Here is a 21,878-nt window from a genome sequence, read left to right as displayed (position 1 = left end):
TTTACTATTAGATTATTAGAGAGATTGTTATTTTATTTTTCCATTTAATAATTATAACAATTTATTTATTTATGTATTAAATATCTATTTTTATTTTGAAAATATATATATATATATATATATTATATTTTTTTTAATTAATTATTTTAATTTAATTATTCCAAGATTATTAGATAGATTATTTATTAATTTAGTTATTTATTTTACAATTGTTTTTATTTAAGATTATTTTTATTATTAATTTTGAAATTTTATTTATTTGTTTTTTTATTTATTATTTTTTAAATGTAATTATTTCAAGATTTTACCATTATATTATTAGATAGATAGATTACTAATTAATTATTAATTTACTTATTCATTTATTACAATTTATTTATTTGTATTGTTTTGTATATTAGTTATTGTAATTTAATTATCCCAAGATTTTACTTAGTTTATTTATTTATTTATTATTTTAATTTATAATTTTAAATTTAATTTAGATTGTATTATTAGATTGATTTACTATTTTATTTTTTGTTTATTATTTTTGTTAATTTATTTACTTACTTTTTTTATTATTAAAAATTAAATTTAAATTTATTTATTAAATTTATTTTTATGATAATTTTTATTATTACATTTGAAAATATATTTGTTTTATTTATTAGTTATTTTAATTTAATTATTCCAAGATTTTACTATTAGATTATAATTGATTTAATTGATTTATTTTTATATTTATTTGACAATTATTTTATATTTAAAAATATGTGTGTGTGTATATATGTATATATGTATATGTGTGTATATATATATATATATATATTGCTGTTTTATTTATTTATTTATGAAACGAAAATAATTTTTTAAAATTGTATAGTTTAATATTAGATTTTTTTTTTATTCAACATGAAATAACCATTGTTACCATTAAATTTTATTATTTTACTAACCATAGTTTACATTAGATTTTACTATTAGATAGATTTAATATGATACTATTATAAGTATATAGGGTGCATTGTGATTTTATGTTGACTTCAGTGCTTTTGTAGATGAATGTGCGCATGAACAACGGCATGGCCTTGTGAGCCTCTCATTTGTACTGTTTCCAGAAAAATTGCAAGTCCCCACTGGGAGGTAGTCCTGCTCAGGCCGTTAGTGAAGTTGGAAACGGAGAACAAGGCGGATGGAATATGGGTCAAGACGACAGCGCCGTCCACGGTAAGCATCTCCCGCCTTCGCCTCGGCGCCAACCCAGCTCCCGTTCCCTTCCTGTCCGTCCTCTCCTTCCGAAGGACCTCACCAATGAAGATGTCTCAGAGAACCCGAGGAACTCTCTTCCTGAGACACCCACAATTCAACTCTCTGTGCCCTGCGACACTGACAAACCCGGCAGTTCCCAGCTAAGCCCAGATAGCCAGCAACCAACAGGCCGCAGCCTGTCCCGACAGAAGGTCTTTTCCAGAAAAACCCAGAGGCCGCCCCACGAACATGCCCAGCAGAAGGCAGCAGGCGGACAACCTTCAGTCTTCGTACCCTGGGAGAGGGAAAACCAGCCCCAGGAGACAGATATGGAAGCAAGAGGGAAGGAGACTCAAGAGAAAGGCTTGCTAGAGGAAATCGAGTCCATGTGTCGCATCAGCATGGCCATAAAAAGCAACGAGGAGCTCACATACCTCCAAAACAACACCAGCCTGGACAAATCCTGAGAAAACGGCACAACACTCACATTTAACCTTTCTCTTTTTCGTATTCACGCTGTCCTCTGACGTCACACCAGCACATTTGCAAAGGTGTTTTGTAGTTAATGTGAATGATCGGTCCTCTTATTTCTTACATTCGGTCCGAAACGGTATCGAAAATTAGGTTTAAAGGGATTTATGTCAACATTCGTCATCCCGTTTAATTTATTTCAGCAGATGGTTTGCACGTGCGTAGTTTCAAATCACGGTTTCGATAAATCACTGTGGATGAGGGACGGTCTCTCTGTATATTTTACTAAATCGTACGAAAGTATTTAAATAGCGATCAAATCTCAATAGAATGCCTTAAACAGATTTAATTTGCTTCTACACAGTATTTCCTGACTGTGCAACTGTAGCTGGCTAGCTTGCTAACTACTATCACTATTTTTTGCATGCAACGAGTCTTATAAAGAGATATTTATCTAGGCCAGGTGGACAACTGGTTCTCAATTTAATATATTTTTGGAAAAATTGTATTTTTTCAAGACAATTCTCAGGTTTATGCTTCTATCCAAGATGAGATGTTAGCATTTTAACTTCATCCTAGACAAAAAGTAATCGCAAACTGTTTTTTCGCAAAGTGGGAAAATACAGTGCAAAGAGGAATACTTGTTACTGATAAATAAATAGTCATTTTAAACAACTTATTATTCTCTTATTCTGTACGAAGGCCCAAAATAAATTCTACGCAAGTATGAGAAATCAAACGCTTCTAGCTAGCAAGCTTAATTTCACACAAAGATGTGAAATTTATTAGAGTTGGGAGAATCTATGTATCGTGAATCGAGATATGATTCTACATCGATTCTGCAATTTTACGAATTCATCACGATTCTGTCTCGAATCGATTCTGAGCTTAGTTTTTAACAGCAGATGGCGCTGCATGCTTTAGGAAAAGCCGTACTCTGTTTGCTTCCAATTCCTTGCACACATTTGAATTAATAAAGTTCGAAAAGTTTGAAGCTGGTTAAAATGATCTCACGGCAATTTGTACGTATTTTACAAGGTGGCAAATTCATAGTAATTTGTACGAATTACCAACCCTAACCCCGCCCCTAAACCTACCCCTCACAGAAAGTGTACAAAATCGCATGAGTGGGGTAATACAAATTTTTTGTTGTGAAAAATTGTATTTATTTTACGAAGCGGTAAATTAGTAGGAATTCGTATGAATGACCACCCTAAACCCTAATTCTAAACCTACCCCTCACAGAAAACATATAAAATCGTAGGAGTGAGGTCGTACCAATTTGTATGTTTTGTGAAAAATCGTATGTATTTAACGAGGTGGCAAATTTGTAGGAATTCGTATGAGTGACCACCCCTAAACTTTGCCCCTAAACCTACCCCTCACAGAAAGTGTACAAAACCGAGTAAGTTTGGTCATACAAATTTGTATGTGTTGTGAAAATTTTTTTTCATTTTACGAAGCCGTAAATTTGTAGGAATTCGTATGAATGACCACCCTTAACCCTACTTCTAAAACCTACCTCTCACAGAAAACATACAAAATCGTAGGAGTTAGGTCGTACCAATTCGTACATTTTGTGAAAAATCACATGTATTTTATGAGGCGGCAAATTCTTAAAAATTCATACAAATGCCCACCCCTAAACCTAAACTTTGCCCCTAACCTTACCCCTCAAAATGTACAAAATCGCAGGAGTGAGGGCATACAAATCACATTTATTTTACCATGCAGCTAATTTGTAGGTATTCGTACGAATGACCACCCCTAAAACTACCCCCCAAAATCATAGGAGTGTGAAAAAAATCGTATGTATATTACGAGGTGGCAAATGTGTAGGAATTTGTACAAATGACCACCCATAACCCCGCCCTTAAACCTACCTCCCCCCCAACCCCGCCTCTAAACTTACAAAGAAAATGTATAAAATTGTAGGAGTGAGGTTGTACAAATTTGTGTGTTTTGTGAAAAATCGTATGTATTTTAAATGGTGGCAAATTAGTTGAAATTCGTACAAATAACTACCCAGTACCCCTCACAGAAAACATACAAAATCACTCATACGAATTTGTATGAATTTGCCAACTTGTAAAACATGTACCAATTGGTCGTGAGATAGCGTTGAGCGTTCACTGTTTACATTAATCTTGCATCAAAAAAGCATTCTGAGCCAAGGTGCAATTATGCGACTCAGACAAACATACAAGTGCTCTTCATCAGAAGTATTTAAGTGTGCGGTTAAAAACTAGATTAGAGCGCCATCTGTTGTTAAAAACTAAGCTCAGGATTGATTCCAGAGAGAGTCACAATGCATTCAGAAAATCTTAAAATCGATCCACGAATCGCGATGCATCAATTTATTGTTGCAGCCCTAAAATGTATAACGTAACAGAAGTACATGCTACGTTAGCAGCGTTGCCACAAGGGGTGCTGTAGCAGCATTAGCGTAAACTAGTTGCATTTTATAAGGAGCAAACTTAGCAACCTTCAAAAAAAGTCTGTTCGTTATAGTACGAATGTGTGTAGTATGAATGAAATCCATACGTTCTACGTCTGCCATTTTGTCATGTGACTTACCACGATTGCGTCGCTTCACTGCCATTCGCGACTCCTCGCTTGTGGCCTCGTGGGATAGTAAAATATCCATTGAGTGCACTTCAAAATATTGCCAGAAGTAGTGATTAATCTGGGTACTTTCTGCCTATAGTTACCACGAATTTAGTCGTACTACTCTTTTCACATACCATTTTTCCCTTACTGTACAGTAGATTCACATGCAGGATGTCTTCGTATAGCCAGTTTTCTCTTTCACCTGAACTGCTTTATTGGTGTTTTGAAGTAAACCTCGTTAAATAAGTTACAAAGTTAAACGTTCGACTTTTAGCTAGCTAGACATCTGAATAACTAGCTTCCTTGAATACTAACATGTAAACATTAAAACGCACAGAACTGCTTGCAGATCGTTTTAGTTACAGAGCGATTTGCCTTGTCCTCTGTTTCACTCATTTCATTCATATCAGCTGTGGACGTCACCTTCAAAGCTGTACTGCTACACCAGACAGGAAGTGGTCATTAGATCCAGCACTTGTTTCTTTAGTGGCTGATGAATTATTTGGGCTGTTGCGCAGAGTGATTTAGGACACGTGCCATTCTGTCTGACACTTTAATGACTCTCTTCTCCCCTCCTGCGTAATCTGCTGTGGTAACGATGTGGCTGTAAAAGCATTCAAAGTTTAGGACCCCATCTGAAATCAAGCTAGGCTTCTTAACGTAGCGGTTTAACTCAAAGCTGGCTTGAAATGATATATGCTTCAGCCTTCGAACAAATGAGATATCCTGATGAACTATGCAAATTCCAAATCAGTGTTTTCAAGCAATTAAATTGCCATTTATGTATTTATTTGCTAGATAAAACCCCTATTAAATACAAACTAGACTTTTTAAGTCCAGTTTAGTTTTTGCACGGTACCCACAAGACATGCAGGACATGCTGTTGGAGTAACAATGTCAACACTGATGGTACATATATGAGAAATAAATAAATAAAAGGTCAAATGCTTAAATAGCTTTTCTGTGGAAGCTTGTTTCCGCCACATGATAGAAAAAATGTAAGTGTGACATTTTATCTCTTGAAGTCAGACGTGTTTTCCTCAGTTCTGAGACAAAGTCAGAGATGTGAACTTCCAGTTCTGCAAAGAAAAGTTAAAATTTTAAGAAACTTGTGAGAAAGAACTGAGAGATAATAATGAACAAAGTTACCTTTATTTTATTCAGGACAAAATAGATGTTAACTCGGAATTCTGAGGGAAAGCGTAAACTGGAACTTGACCCTTCGCCCGGAGTTTGATTGACAGGCGATTCGACCAATCATAAAGCTGAATCTGTCATTTTGTCCGATAAACAAACCAGACAAGAGAGTAGATTAACGCCAGTGGGTTTGAGCTTGAAAAACGGCATGCTGACGTTTTTCCGCAGTTGAAACAAGATTTATGGTGGGGGTTTTTTTCCATCTTTGTTTTGCGCTATAACTGGTAAAGCGGAAGAGATGATCAGTTGACGCACTGCTTGAACTAAGGCGCTAAAGCGATCTGACAGGACACGTTAAAGAGCTACGAAAAGGTATTTATTGTTTAAATTTCTTATTAAATGACAAAATTTAAAAGCTGATACTTTGTTTCATATAGGAGATAAAAATCGTGATTGCGTTTTTTTTTTAATTCTGTGGTGGAAACATGAAGCTTCCATACTGTTTCACTTTTAAACGTTAATCGTTTTGCTAACATTACTCAAAGGTGTTTCCTGTGAACGGGAAAATCCCATACACTGTAAAAAACAATTTGTTGAGTCAACTTAAAATAATTTGTAACCTGGCTGCCTTAAAATTTTAAGTTCAGTTGAATCAACTTAAAATTTTAAGGCAGCTGGGTTACTTACCCATCTGTTAAGTTTAGCAAACACAAATATCTAAGTTGTTACTTAGTACGACTTAACATTTCAAGTTGACTAAACTTATTTTAGTTGACAGAACTTAAAATTTTAAGGCAGCAGGGTAACAAATTAATTTAAGCTGACTCAACAAATTGTGTTTTTTTTTATTTTTTACAGTGTATAGCGTTACGCGTTCTCTTTTTAACAATACAGCTAACGTATTTAAGGGAACTTCTGAAATTAAATCGACCCAATTACTATTTAAATGCAAGGTTGTGCCTTAACGGAGTTCATCAGTTTGAAAAACTTGTTGAAATACTAGTGGACTGCCTGCTCCCTAGCAATGATTAGCAACATTTAGTCAATAGTCAATAGTGCAGCGATGTATGAAGCACAGCTCACTCTTAAGTCACTTTCAAATCAAGCAACTTCACATTGATCGACACAGAATCCATCCAGCTGTGAAATGTGGGCGGGAAAATTTTTCGCCCTCACGTCAAAGTCCCAATCGTGTGGGCTCCTTTTGTAATGGCTGGATTTCGCCCGTCAGTTTTCGCATGAAAACGATAAAAGTGATGCTGAGCTCATATTTATTACAGGTACTTTAGTATTTAGTTCTGAATTTTGAATTCAGTTTCTAAATCACATATTAGTACTCAAACCGAAGCCTGAAATACTGTATAATAGTAAATAATAGGAGAATGTCATAGAAGTTGTGGTTTTTGCCTAATAACCTGTTTATATGGTTGATGCAAGAAAGCCCATCAGCCTGTTAAATACCAGCCAAGCACAGGATCTCAGCCGAAGCATCTCACAATGCCCATGTGGTCTGTTTTACATTGCTTTCTCTGCGTATTTGTATTGTCTTTATTGTTTTTGATACTGTGTATTTAGAAAACATGTATGGTTTGGTTTATCATTGTCATCCATGTCTTTAAGTGTGCTATGTTGTTTGAATAACTTCTTGATATTTGACTGAAAATTCAGAGTAGCTAGAATTTCGCCTTGAAAAGATATTTAACCCAATTTCTAATTTACATATTTGTTATTAAGGTAGAGATCATTTTATTTAATGTTGTTTAGCATTATTTGAAATCTGTACACCGTTCATGTTGCAGCATAGAAACTACCAAGTGTAATCTTTTGGGAAATCTGTATGAAAAGTCATTATTTTTTACAATTTCGCTTGGTTACATTTAAATTTGAACCAGTTACTGTTCACCAGTTTAAATTTGAACACTACTTGAAACTAGATAGTGACCACATACGTTGAGGAAAGTGCTACCCAAAATCTTTTTCTTCTTCTTTCCTGTTTACATATGTTCTTGTTATTGATGTGCATTTTCGTTGTAAATTCTGATATTTTGTGTCGCTGGGAATTCTTTTAAAGATGCATGAGCGCACTGAAATATGATGTCAGCTTTTATGACCATGGTACCATTCGTAGTATTTTGACATTGCTTCTTCCGTCTGATTTGCTGTTGAATTCTTTTGTAAATTGAGTAAGTAGCTGCTGTAGCTGAATCACTGGACTCTCCAAACTGCTTCTGAATGTTCAACACAACGCAAAAGTCTGTACAGCTGATTTTATTCAATATGATGATAGACACCAATCATACTTCTTTTTCTTGAGTGTTTGCTGGTACGTACGTATGGAATCACCATGCGATCAAGTTCAGTTTGTGGTGGTTGAAGTGCTTTTGAGTGAATGAAGCCGGATGAACTCCACCGCATGCTCTCTCAGTGCAGTTATATTGTTTTCAAATGCAAATTAGGTCAGTCTGATGTGTTATTACAGAACTACTGGTACCACTGTATGCACTGTGATCTGAAATAAATTATGTCCATATAACTCACCTGTGTTGATTCACTCTTCATTTTACCACAAGCATGATGTTCATGTCATACTAAACCAGAGCTTAAGTATAAATAAGCAGGTGATCAGTTAAACTATTGTTTTTAATATCGACACAAATCATTTACACAATTTTCTTTACAGAACAACAGCATCAAATTATAACAAATCCATTTTTGTGTTTCTATGCTATCAGTTCATTAAAAGTTGATGTTGATCATAATGTACTCGACAAATGTAAAGGAGAAGTTCACTTCCAGAATGAAAATGTAAGGTTTTTAAGGAAAATATTCCAGGATTTTTCTCCATATAGTGGACTTCAATGGGGAACAACCGGTTGAAGGAACAAATTGCAGTTTCAGTGCAGCCTCAAAGGGCTCTACACGTTCCCAGCTGAGGAATAAGAGTCTTAGCAAAACAAAGTCATTTTCCAAGAGTAATAAAAATGTTTACAAAGCAAACGTGCAAAGAAAGTCAAAATCCTTTTACAAAAAAACGGACAATTTTTAAGTTTTGAGAAGAAAATTAGTTTTTTGTTTTTTTGAACATTTTTTTGCCCTACCCTACCTTTTTGAACCAAAATACACAGATGAAGAACTTGGAAAGGACTTTTCCAACATGATTCCGCAATGCGTGAAGACTCAAACTCGCATCGCAGGGCTAGTATATGCATTTTTATTTTTTTAAGAAAATGACAGATCGTTTCGTTAAATAAGACCCTTGTTCCTCATCTGCGATCATGTAGATCCCTTTGAAACTGCAATTTGGACCTTCAACCCGTTGGTCACTACTGAAGTCCACTATAAGGAGAAAAATCCTGGAATGTTTTCCTCAAAAACCTTCATTTCTTTGCGACTGAAGAAAGACATGAACATCTTGGATGACATGGAGGCAAATAAATTATCAGGAAATTTTCATTCTCGACGTGAACTAACGCTTGAAGTCTTTATTACAGAGCTAAAATGACAACATTTGAAGAAAAAACAGTCCTGAGACACGCTTACGAGAACCTTACGCATACCCACAGAAAAACTAAATACAGAAATTGGAAATACTATCTCGTAGTGTGCGTTTGTTTTTGTTTTTTTGTTTGTTTTTTTTCTCCTGCAAATGTTACTTTTATAGCTCAATGGCAGCATGAACACATAAATATGAGAACTTTAAGTCCTGACCAGGTGCCATGCAAAAACTATTCCATTGTTGTGCCGAATTCCGACCCCTGCCAGATTACACCCCCCTAGTATTGGTAGGTTTAGGATTAGGTGAGAAGGAGGGGACAGGATTAGGGGTGGGGTTAGGATTAGGCAATCAGGTAGCAGTTTCAATGAGAGGGGGTAATAACTTGGCAGGGAGTCGAAAATGGGCACAACACCGTTTCTTGAACGTCTCAAGTCGTCGTGATAAGCTCCGCCCACCCTGAAATCACTGTCTGAAGTCTTATTAAATATGTTGTAATGTTGCCTTCACGTGCTATCGGAAATTTCCTATTTCTGGTGTATAAAGCCATGATTACGAGCTCACCGCATTCAAGTGCTTTGTTGTGAGAAAAAAAATGAAATGTAATATTCCATTGGGTGATAACATACACATTCACCGCACTAGATAGTCAGCTTGCTGACGATTCTGGAAATTTTCGGCCAAATGCAGGGATATTGCACTGTTTATAAAACATTTATGCTTCAAATGATTGTTCATATATAAATAGGCACTACTTTAACGACAAGACAATGGTAATGTAGTTCATTCATATCCAATTTTCGATTAGGAAACAATTTACGATAATCCCGATTGCACGTGAGGCAGCATAATTAGCCGTGATTGTTGAGCAGCACTGATGCGCCTACTATTAAAACGCTTCACAATTCACAAATCGATGAATCCTAAAGCTTTTCGGAGGTGTTTATCACATTATATTACATAAATTAAACATCCATTATGAGGAAGATTGTCCAACCAAAATGATCGTTAATAAGACTGTTGCCTAGCTGATGATAGCTGCCACGTGATTAATGAATAAAAAGGTCTTTTTCCTTCGTCTTGTAAAACCAACGTGACTGGCTGTTGGTTGATTGGCTCAGATGAGTCTCTCCATTGGTGGAGGCTGAACGATGTTCCACATCTCCACTCTTGAACCTTCCTTCTCCTGTCGACTGGGGCTGTAAGTGCCTCGTGTGGCCCGTCGGTTCAGTGTGATGACCAAACCTGTGGCCACGCCGAAAAGACCCAACAATAGAAACACGGACACCAGGCTGATAGACAGCAACAAGTCAGACGACACGGTCTCTGCATTCAGCTGGAGGAAAGGAAGACGGGGCGGAGTCAGTGACCAGAAGTGAGTAAAAGTAATATTTGACAAAAAGCAGACGTGTGTTTTTGCATCTGACACACTTTAATTTGATGCTTGACAACATAATTAAACTGTATACTCTATGTTCAGATGTTTGAAAACACTTCACATACACACATTGAGATTCTTTTGGCTCAGTGTGTGTAAGCTGACATGCTAGAAAGTATTTCATAAGGTGAGCTGCTCTCTTTAGGTTTATTGGCATAGTCATCTGCTCCCACCCTGGTGAAAAAACAGCATATGCTGGTAGGTATGTTTTGATGCTGGTTTAAGCTGGTCCTTTGCTGGTTTTTGCTGGTCATTTTGCTGGTCAAGGACCAGCATAAACCAGCAAAAGACCAGCTTAACCCAGCATCAAAACCTACCTAACCAGCATCCCACCATCAAAACCTACCTACCAGCATATGCTGTTTTTTTCACCAGGGCAATGTCCCATTTTACCCCCTCCATTTGTCACATCTCTTGACATTTTCACTAAAGTCAAAATGTTCCGCCTTTTAGTCTATACATGAGTTAAATGATAAGTTAATATTGAGTATATTTTAAATCCAGCATTACTAGTTAATTAAAAGCTACAAACAGTCATGTTCTGTTCATGAATAAATCAGTGACTGACATATAGGTTCCTAAGTATGTCTGTTTTTAACAAATCTGTTAAATGACTCCCTCATTTGATTTTGTTCCTGAATAAATCAAAGGATTCAGTGCCTCAACAATTTAGTCACTTGTTTTGTTTCTGAAAACAGTGTTTTAAGCAAATCGGTTGAATGCATGATTCAGCGATTCACTTTTTTTTTTCCAGTAAGTGCTTCAGAACAGATTGGTTTAATGAATGATTTAATGAAGCACTCATATTTTTTTGCTCCCAAAATCAGTGTTTTTCAACAAATCTGTTGACTGAATGATTCAATGACTCACTAGTGCGTTTTGTTCCTGAATGTGTCTGAACACTGAACTAAGCAGCTGAATGAGTGATTCAATGATTCACTCATATTGTTTGGTTCCTGAATCAATCAGTGTTTTTGAATAAATCTGTTGACTGAATGACTCAGTGATTCATATGTTACAAAATATGTCCGTTTTAAAATAATCTGTTAAATGACTCACTTTGTTCCCGAATGAATCAGGTTTTTAAATCTCTAATTTAGTGACTCACTAAATTAGAGAGTCTCTTATTTTGTAACTGAAAACAGCATTTTAAATGAATCGGTTGAACGAATGATCCGACTACTTACTTTTTGTTTTTGTTGACAATGCATCACTCATATTTTTTTTGTTCCCGAAACCAATCAGTATTTAATGTCTGAATATTGAACTAAGCAGTTGAATGAGTCATTTAATGATTGCTTGGTTCCTGATTCAATCAATGTTTTTGAACAGATCTGTTGACTGAATGATTCTGTGACTAACTTATACGTTCCTAAATATGTTTTTAAAGAATCTGTTGAATGAATCACTCACTTCGTTCCTGAATCACTGAGTGTTTTTAAATAACTCAGTTGACTGAACAATTCAATAACTCACTACATTAGAGAGTCACCCGTTTTGTTTCTGAAAACAGCGTTTTTAATGAATAAGTTGAATGAATGATTCAGTGATTCACTTTTTGTTTTTGTTGATTTAATGCATCACTCATATTATGTTGTTCATGAAATCAATAGTTTTTTTTTAACAAATCTGTTCACTTGAATGATTCAGTGACTAGTTGTTTTGTTTAAACTAAGCAATTAAATGAGTAATTCAGTGACTCGCTCACATTTTTTGATCCTGAATCAATGTTTTAGAACAGATCTGTTGACTAAATGATTCTGTATCTAACTATCACATTCCTAAATATGTCTATTTTGAAAGAATCTGTTGAATGAATGACTCACTTTGTTTCTGAATCAGTGAGTGTTTTTAAATAAATGAGTTGACTGAACAATTCAATAACTCACTAAATTAGAGTCCCTTATTTTGTTCCTGAAAACAGCGTTTTAAATGAATCAGTTGAATGATTCAGTGATTCACTTTTTGTTTTTGTTGATTTAATGCGTTATTCATATTTTTTTGTTCCTCAACTCAATATTGTTTTTAAACAGATCTGTTAACTTGAATGATTCAGTGACTAGTTGTTTTGTTTAAACTAACCAAGTGAATGAGTGATTCAATGACTCACTCATATTTTTTTGGTTGTGAATAAATCTGTTGTCTGAATGATTCAATGACTCAGAAGTTTTTGAATACTTTAGAATTTTGGAATTCAGTTGAATATGGGACTTAATGACTCACTCATATTGTTTTGTTTTTGAATCAGCTTTTATGAAAAAATCTGTTGACTAACATTCAATGAGTCACTTGTTTTGTTTCTGAATGAATCAGTGTTTTTAAACGAATCTTTTAATGAAATGATTTCTAGTTCAAACAAATATACATTCACTTGTCGCAACCTAATGGCATAACAGTGTATATCAATATTATATTAACAATAGCGAGTTATATTTATAAATCTATCAATTATATTTTATTATATCATACATATACTATAAAAAAAGATTATATAGTGCCAAGATTCATGGATACACCCCCAAATGCTGCTTCTCACACACTTTCTACTGTAGAGTAGATGGACTGATCTTCAGGACCAAAATTAGATCATCCAACCCAGCCCTTCCCAACATTCGGCTCCATCTGTTGAAGCAGCAAAGACAGGCAAGAAGCTCATGGCCACAGAAACTCTGAGCTGAGCTCATCACCTGCTCTGAAGGCGATGTTTTATGTGTGTGAGAGAAAGCGGGAAAGAGAGAGACAGCCAGACTTTCCAGCAGACAAACGACCCTGTCACAGCGATAAGCTTCTCCCGATATATTTCCCCCTCGTTTCTCAGACCTGCAGCGATGCACTGCTGAGTTGCATTTCACACAGAACGCCGCTGCGCCTTTCTGCTGGCCAAGCACTATTCTGTCACTCTGAAGACACAAACTTTCTCTGCAGACGTGGAGCAGAACCACAGACCCACAGATTCCTCACACTGAGACACATTTATGCTTCAGCAGTCAAAAAAACACTAGCCCTCAAGAGCTGTGCTTGCTTCCCTGTCGCCTTGCCTCTGCATAAATGATCTATTTTTAAGCTTTTTAAATGTATTGCATATTAGTAATAAAACTGTACGAAATATTTTAAATGATTTATAATAACCTAGATAAAGTTATCCAGCGAACCAGTTTGAATACGCTTTTTTCGCCTTTGCTAACAACTCATGAAGTTGAGGTAGGACACTTATTTATTTAATTTATTTATTTAAATAGGTATGTTGTGGAGTAGCGACACTATAACTTCAGGTAAACTGGAAAAAAAAATGTTGAATTTGCTTTAAAAGAAGACATTGTTGAATAAAGTTATGTTTGTTTTCTTTGCGCAAAAAAAGTATTCTCATAGCTTTATAACATTAAGGTTGAATCACTGATGTCACATGGACTTTAAAGGGGTCATCGGATGCAAAGTTCACATTTACATGTTGTTTGAACATTAATGTGTGTTGGCAGTGTATGTACAAATACAAATGTAAAAGGGTGTTGTTTTACACAACAATTAAGAATTTTTAATCAAAGTATATTATGGACTTTTCATTAATACCCTAAAGAATCATATCAACTTATGGAAAATGGGCATCCGATGACCTCTTTAACAATGTCCTTACTACCTTTCTGGGCCTTGAACATGGTATTTGCGTTGCTGTCTATGCAGGGTCAGAAAGCTCTAGGATTTCATCAAAAATGTCTTAATTTGTGCTTTGAAGATGAATGAGGGTCTTACGGGTTTGGAACGACATGAGGGTGAGTAATGAATGACAGAATTTTTACTTTTGGGTGAACTATCTCTATAATATTCAAAAAGTCATGTTATAGTGATAATGTGACAGTTCCGATTTGTGTTTTCAAAACAGTGTCAATTTTAATTAACTTTTTTTTTTCTTTCAAAAAGTATTACTGTTATTTCACCATTTTTTTAAGTAATATTGCACACATAGGTATACCAAGAGAATTGACATTCTTTCATTAAAAGAGTCGCTAACTCTGACTCATTTTAATGAATCGGTTTGTATAATAAAACAATTAATTGATTAATTTAGGTAGGCTGCCTGTTTTATTCCAGAAAAAACTTGACCGCATGACGAAAACGTACCTATGGGAACTTTTCCGCAAGATCCAAAATACGTACTGCCATGTATGTTTCGCGACATATTCGATGTGAAATGTCCACTAAGTGGCACTAAAAGAGTGTTGTTGTTTTTTTTTTTTGTTTTTTTTTTTCCGGAACAGATGAACATACAAATGTTCAAATGTGGTATGTTTTTTTGTGACATCGGTTTTGTACGTGTCACCGCATTTCTGACCTGAAATGTCCATTGAGTGGTGTTATAACTCTAATGCTCCATGACGTTTTAAAATAACGTACCATCTGCACTACACTTAAACCTACCCGATAGTATGAACAAAAGCGAATGTGATGTAAAAACGCGATCGCAAGCATGTGGTTTTAGCTTGTTTTCCGATCTCTCATCTTTCAACTCTTTCATTGCATTTTTCACGGAATTCGGACCCAAGGATTCCGCATCCTAAGTCCAATTTTATGCTGACTTATTTGCCGAGCAAGCATGTTATGTCTGGAAAGCGAAACATATGAAGCTGTAATCGTAACTGTGTACGAAAACAGTACTCGCTCTTTTACCGCCTCTAGTGTTCACTTCTGTTGGAAACTGCAGTGATATGTACTTATTGGAATGTATTTCGCCTCTTGCGAAACAATTCCCGCAGGTACATTTTCGTCATAAGATCAGGTAGCAAAAAATGCTATAAATAGATAACATTATCTGAATAGGAAGTTTGGGAACGATATAATCAAGACATTTTCTAGAAAGCATTTGACTGGACAAATGTTTTTATAGTACAAGATGAGTCATTAATATTATTAGTCTGTGAAAGTGAGGGCTAAATTTTAAATGTGTTTATCTGTTAATTTTTTTTATAAGTATACTAGCATTTAAATGGCTTCAAAACTAATGGATGTGAACTAAAAGCCACAAAAGTCTTATTTTGATTTCATAAGGTCCTTAAAAGAGAAGTTCACTTTCTAGAATAAAAATGAACAGGTAATTTACTCACCCCCTTGTCATCCAAGATGTTCATGTCTTTCCTTCTTCAGTCGTAAAGAAATTGTCTTTTGAGGAAAACATTTCAGGATTTCTCTCCATAAAGTGGACTTCTATGGTGCTTGTGAGTTTGAACTTCCAAAATCAGTTTAAATGCAGCTTTAAAGAGCTATAAACAATCCCACCCGAGAAAAAAGGATCTTATCTAGTAATTTACAGTTTATATACTTTTTAACCTCAAACGCTCGTCTTGTCTAGCTCTGCATGAACTCTGTGTATTCCGGGTCAATACAGTTAGGGTATGTGTAAAAACTCCCTTTTCTTTTTCTCCACCAACTTCAAAATCGTCCTACATCGCTGTTTTACCTTTTTTGTAAAGGCTCTTTGACCCTCCTTGCACATTCGTTTTGTAAACACTTGGTCAGTACTTTTGCAGCGATGTAGGATGATTTTGAAGTTGGAGGAGAAAATGAGAAGGGAGTTTTTCGACGTATCCTAACTGTATTGACCCAGCAAACACAGAGTTCACGCAGAGCTAGACAAGGCGTGAAGAAAGAAAGACATGAACATCTTGGATGACAAGGGGGTGAGTACATTATCTGTACATTTTTGTTCTGGAAGTGAAATTCTCCTTTAAGAAAACATCATAGCTCAAAGTAAGGCTGTAACATGTCTCAGCATGTGATAAATTCCTCTCACCCGTATATATCCTGTTAGGTAGGATTAAAAGAGTGGAACGTGGCTATCTTTATTCTACACGCTGCTTACAAGATGAAAGAAGGACATCTTGAGGAGGTTAATCTTATCTGTTTTTTTCTGTGCGTTTTGTCACAGTGCCGTTCAGCGTTATGATATCGTATATACAACTCATAAATATCATCTGGTCAGTTTATTTAAAGGGATAGCTCACCCAAAAATGAAAATTCTGTCATTTAATTACTTACCCTTATGTTGTTCCAAACCCGTAGGACCTTGGTTCATCTTCAGAACACAAATTAAGATATTTTTGATGAAATTCGAGAGTTTTCTGACCCTGCATACACAGTAACGCAACTGACACGTTCAAGGTCGAGAAATGTAATAAGGACATCGTTAAAATAGTCCATGTGACATCAGTGGTTCAACTGTAATTTTTTTGTAGAACAATTTCTTCTCTTCCATGTCACTCTTTATAGCAATGTTCTCGTAGCTTCATAAAATAACGGTTGAACCACTGATGTCACATGGACTATTTTAACAATGTCCTCACTAACTTTCTGGGCCTTGAATGTGTCGGTTGCATTGCTGCCTATGCAGGGTCAGAAAGCTCTTGGATTTCATCAAAAATATCTTCATTTGTTTCTGAATATGAATGAAGGTCTTACGGGTTTGGAACCAGTGTATCCGATGTACCCTTAAGCTGTCACAGCAACTGAAATACTGTAAGTTGCATCTGGGAAAAAAAAAATCTCCAACTTGTTTCAAACTTGCACAGTACGCACTTTTGCATGGTCTCAACATCCTATGGTGTCAGGACTACACAAAAACTGCTGAGTCAACATGCCTGCCATAGGTTTTACAGTGCTGCTGTGTCTTTGATGTGTCTGCCGCCCCTAGTTCAGTGGCTCTGTCTATCAAAATCTGTGGCAACATTCTTCAAAACCTCCATGATGTGCCACTGGCACAGTCTCTGGATGTGTAATGACAGCAGAGAGACAGCTAAACAAAAGTGACAAAGGACAAACAACAGATTGATGATGGATGGGATGGAGAGAAAATGTTTTATTTGAAGACAGTCATCTAAAGACAGAATGTGAGAGACACAACGTACACAATCTGGTCATGAACGCTAACAGAGATCAACAGACAGATGAACACATAACTATAAACTACTGAAACGATGAGTGTGACATTGATAGTTTAAGATATACTGAAAGAAGTAGTTAAAAATGATTTTAAGACACAAAAATATGATGAGTTGATCAATAGAGGGATTTTGATTAATATAAATCAGAAAATTATAAATTTAAATACCATAGAAATGACTTTTAATAACTGAATGATGATGCTTTTTAAAATTAAATTAAATTTGTTATATGTGACCCTGGACCACAAAACCAGTCTTAAGTAGCACAGGTATATTTATAGTAATAGCCAAAAATACATTGTTTGCGTCACAATTATCCAATAATTTGGATACGTTTTATTTCCCAGTATGCCAAATAATTATTAAATTGGAATTATGAATTACGGAATGGAATTTTATCATTTATATCGCAATTCATGAAAATTCGTTCAAATCATTGTAATTCAATTCCAATCATTATTAGAAGTATTATTCAAGCTATATTATGTGCAATCTTTAAGTAATGCTAAACTTAAAAACACCAAGCGCACAAAGTATTTTCCAAATATTTTCCCTGAAATCAGTCTACGGTTCTCACATGAACTGCATAAAGTACAGTAAAAACAACCTTTGGATTAGATACAATTTCGTTTATGAAAACCATGTCATATTAAGGCACTAAGTGGTTTTACTGATATGTCGTCTAAGGGTCTGATCCAGTAAATATTGAAGCCCTTGCACATTGTTTTTCCCTGATCAACGAACAATACTGTCTGTGTTACAAATTCATATTACAGTTTCAACAGACCTTATATAACGGTTTTGAAGCCACATTTTTGAGTCGGCTTGTTAAACCTGTGCAAAAAAAAAGTGTTACACTAGCCCGTTTTCTAGCCTTCACCAAAGACCTGTTTACTCATTGTCACCCCAGTCTACCTCTGGTTCATCGTCTAAGCGCAGAATGAGGTAGGAGAGAAACTGGAAGAGGTTTTGCCAAAACAAAGCTGCCATGTAAAAGTAAATGTCGCTTACGTCGACTTCACAGGTCTCGCCAGCGAAGGTAATTTCGCAGACACACTGGAACTTGTTGACCATGTTCTGGCAATAGCCGCCATTCAGGCAAGGGTTGGATCTACATTCATCAAGATCTAGTTCGCACCTAAGTGACAAATGTGAAGCGAGTTGTTGTTAATATTATTAATTACTAGCCTGAAATTCATTAGCATGTACACTGACCAAAATTATAAATGCAACACTTTTGTTTTTGCCCCCATTTTTAATGAGCTTAAGACTTTTTCTATGTACACAAAAGGCCTATTTCTCTCAAATATTGTTCACAAATCTATGTGTCTAAATCTGTGTTAGTGAGCACTTCTCCTTTGCCGAGATAATCCATCCACCTCACAGGTGTGGCATATCAAGATGCTGATAAGACAGCATGATTATTGCACAGGTGTGCTTTAGGCTGGCCAAAAAAAAAGAAAAACCAGTCAGTATCTGGTGTGACCACCATTTGCCTCACGCAGTGCAACACATCTCCTTCGCATAGAGTTGATCAGGTTGTTGAGTGTGGCCTGTGGAATGTTGGTCCACTCTTTCTGGCTGTGCTGACATCAGAGCAAAACATGCTCAATGGGTGACATGTCCGCTCACCCAAGAACAGGATGTTTTCAGCTACCAGCAGATCCTTGCAACATGGGGCCGTGCATTATCATGCTGCAGCCCATGCTGGGCCACTGCCATCTGCCCTGTACAGTGAAGCCATCTGCCCTGTACAGTGAAGACCGGGATTTATCCGTGAAGAGAACACCTCTCCAAAGTGCCAGACGGCATCGAATGTGAGCATTTGCCCACTCAAGTCGGTTACAACGACGAACTGCAGTCAGGTCGAGACCCCGATGAGGACAACGAGCATGCAGATGAGCTTCCCTGAGACGGTTTCTGACAGTTTGTGCAGAAATTCTTTGGTTATGCAAACCGATTGATGCAGCAGCTGTCTGGGTGGCTGGTCTCAGATGATCTTGGAGGTGAAGATGCTGGATGTGGAGGTCCTAAGCTGGTGTGGTTACATGTGGTCTGTGGTTGTGAGGCCAGTTGGATGTACTGCCAAATTCTCTGAAATGCTTTTGGAGACAGCTTATGGTAGAGAAATGAACATTCAATTCATGGGCAACAGCTCTGGTGGACATTCCTGCAGTCAGCATGCCAATTGCACGCTCCCTCAAAACTTGCGACATCTGTGGCATTGTGCTGTGTGATAAAACTGCACATTTTAGAGTGGCCTTTTATTGTGGCCAGCCTAAGGCACACCTGTGCAATAATCATGCTGTCTAATCAGCATCTTGATATGCCACACCTGTGAGGTGGATGGATTATCTCGGCAGAGGAGAAGTGCTCACTAACACAGATTTAGACAGATTAGTGAACAATATTTGAGAGAAATAGGCCTTTTGTGTACATAGAAAAAGTGAGTTCAGCTCATGAAAAATGGGGGCAAAAACAAAAGTGTTGCGTTTATAATTTTGACCAGAGTGTATATATATATATATATATATATATATATATATATATATATATATATATATATATATATATATATATATATATATATATATATATATATATATATATATATATATATATATGAGATGATGTGAACAAAGAAAGATGAGGAATAATCACCAGTGACCCGAAAACCCAGGGAGGCAGTCACACATCATGTTGGTGTCAGAACAGTTCCCCCCATTGAAACATGTGTAGTTCTGCTGTTCATCACCACAGATGGACACCGGGAGCTTGGGCGGTCTGGGGATGGGCAGGATGAGGGAAAAGAAAGAAACATAACAGATGATGAAGAATCTATCCTCTCCTCTTGAGAGCCATGTAAGGGGCTACTACCTACTACCCCCCACAGCTTTGTCCCGCACAAAAGAGGATTAGCCCACTATTAGAATAATGACATTAGCATGTGAATGGACCTCTGATCACAAGACAAAGAGGATACAATAAACCGTCGCCTAATATGGGGATTAACATACAGCTAATATGAACCCCCCCTCCTATTGTTATTCTGTATAGACAAAGATACGATATGACAAATAAGGAGTTTTAAGAATGGAAGATTGTACCTATTGTGGTTTTCTTTTACTTTACAGAGATAATGTGAAATAGAGGATTCTAGGAGAACAGAAAGAAAGATAGATAGATAGATAGATAGATAGATAGATAGATGATGAAAAAAGAGCAAGAAAGAAAGGAAGAGATAAAAGAAAAGAAGTAGGAAGAAAGAAAAAGCAAAGAAAATATGGAGAAAAAGTAAATGATAGCAGGAGTTCTTTATGGATGTATGTTGTATGTATTTTTGTTTTGTTTTTATTTTGCTATGTACAATGCTTTGGCTATATGTATAAGTATGTCATGACAATAAAGCAATATGAATTGATTAGATAGATAGATAGATAGATAGATAGATAGATAGATAGATAGATAGATAGATTAAAGTAAAGGATGGCAAGAAACAAAGAAAGAAAGAAACAGAATTGAGAGAAAGGAAAAGATGAATTAAAAAAAGGAAAATTTAAGGGAAAGAAAGAAAGGGAGTCAGAAGGATGAAAAGGAAAGAAAATATGGAGAGAAAGTAAAGGACAGAAAGAAAGAAAGAGAAAAAGAAAGAAAAGAAAATGAGAGAAAGGAAAAGAGGAATAAAAAGGAAAATTTGCTGGGAAAGAAAGAAAGAAAATGAGAGAAAGGAAAAGAGGAATAAAAAGGAAAATTCGGGGAGAAAGAAAGAAAGACAAAGAAAGAAAGAAAGAAATTAATACAAAGGAAGAAGAGGACAGAAAAATATGGAGAGAAAGTAAAGGACAGAAAGAAAGAAAGAAAGAAAGAAAGGGAGTAGGAAGGAAGAAAAAAGAAATATATGAAGAGAAAGTAAAGGATATCGAGGGAGGAAGAGAAACAAAAGGAAAGAAAGAAAGAAAGAAAGAAGGAAAGAAGAAAGAAAGAAAAAATACGAAGGAAGAAGAAATATTTAGAGAAAGTAAAGGACAGCAAGAAAAGAAAGAGAGAAAGAAAGAAAAAGAAAAATTAATACGAAGGAAGAAGAGGAAAGAAAAATATGGAGAGAAAGTAAAGGACAGCAAGAAAGAAAAAAGAAAGAAGAAAGAAAAAAATTAATACAAAGGAAGAAGAGGAAAGAAATATGGAGAGAAAGTAAAGGACATCAAGAAAGAAAGAAAGAAAGGGAGTAGGAAGGAAGAAAAAAGAAAGATATGAAGAGAAAGTAAAGGATATTAAGGGAGGGAGGAAGAGAAACAAAAGGAAAGAAAAAGAGAAAAAAAAACAGATAGATAGAAAGAGAAAAATAAAGAAGAAAGAAAAATTGAAGGAAGAAAGTGAGGAAAGCAAGGATGGCAAGAAAAGGGGGATCGATAGTTTAAAAAAAAAAAAAAGGTACCAGGAAGGAAGGGGAGAAGGAAATAAGGAGGAAACATAAAAAAAGAGCATAAATCTAAAAACAAGTCAATAGTAAAACGGCACTTACACGCTCCTGACAACTACGTACCACGGAGCCTCTTCAATCCGAGTGCTG

General features: G+C 35.9%; 2 protein-coding genes across 3 annotated transcripts in view; one reads left to right on the top strand and one right to left on the bottom strand.

Annotated features, from left to right (window-relative positions):
* dennd1b (DENN/MADD domain containing 1B) overlaps positions 1-5,916 on the top strand; it is a 147,225-nt gene extending 141,309 nt beyond the window's left edge. For both annotated transcript variants that reach the window (XM_051094710.1, XM_051094711.1), the window contains one exon: positions 1,101-5,916. In XM_051094710.1, the coding sequence (XP_050950667.1) occupies positions 1,101-1,697 (597 nt within the window). In that variant the 3' untranslated portion in view covers positions 1,698-5,916. The remainder of the gene's footprint in view (positions 1-1,100) is intronic.
* Positions 5,917-8,070: 2,154 nt separating this feature from the next.
* The window catches only part of crb1 (crumbs cell polarity complex component 1), a 33,185-nt gene continuing 19,377 nt past the window's right edge, over positions 8,071-21,878 (bottom strand). Inside the window, exons 10-13 of the mRNA XM_051094743.1 lie at positions 21,831-21,875; positions 19,970-20,092; positions 18,320-18,446; positions 8,071-10,277 (exon numbers count right to left, since the gene is read on the bottom strand). Coding sequence (XP_050950700.1) covers positions 10,059-10,277; positions 18,320-18,446; positions 19,970-20,092; positions 21,831-21,875 — 514 coding nt within the window. The 3' untranslated portion in view covers positions 8,071-10,058. The remainder of the gene's footprint in view (positions 10,278-18,319; positions 18,447-19,969; positions 20,093-21,830; positions 21,876-21,878) is intronic.

This window comes from Labeo rohita, chromosome 22 (genome assembly GCF_022985175.1).
Source record: "Labeo rohita strain BAU-BD-2019 chromosome 22, IGBB_LRoh.1.0, whole genome shotgun sequence".
Taxonomy (NCBI): domain Eukaryota; kingdom Metazoa; phylum Chordata; class Actinopteri; order Cypriniformes; family Cyprinidae; genus Labeo; species Labeo rohita.
The sequence above is the reverse complement of the archived record's forward strand: the minus strand, read 5'-3'. Positions and strand labels throughout refer to the sequence as shown.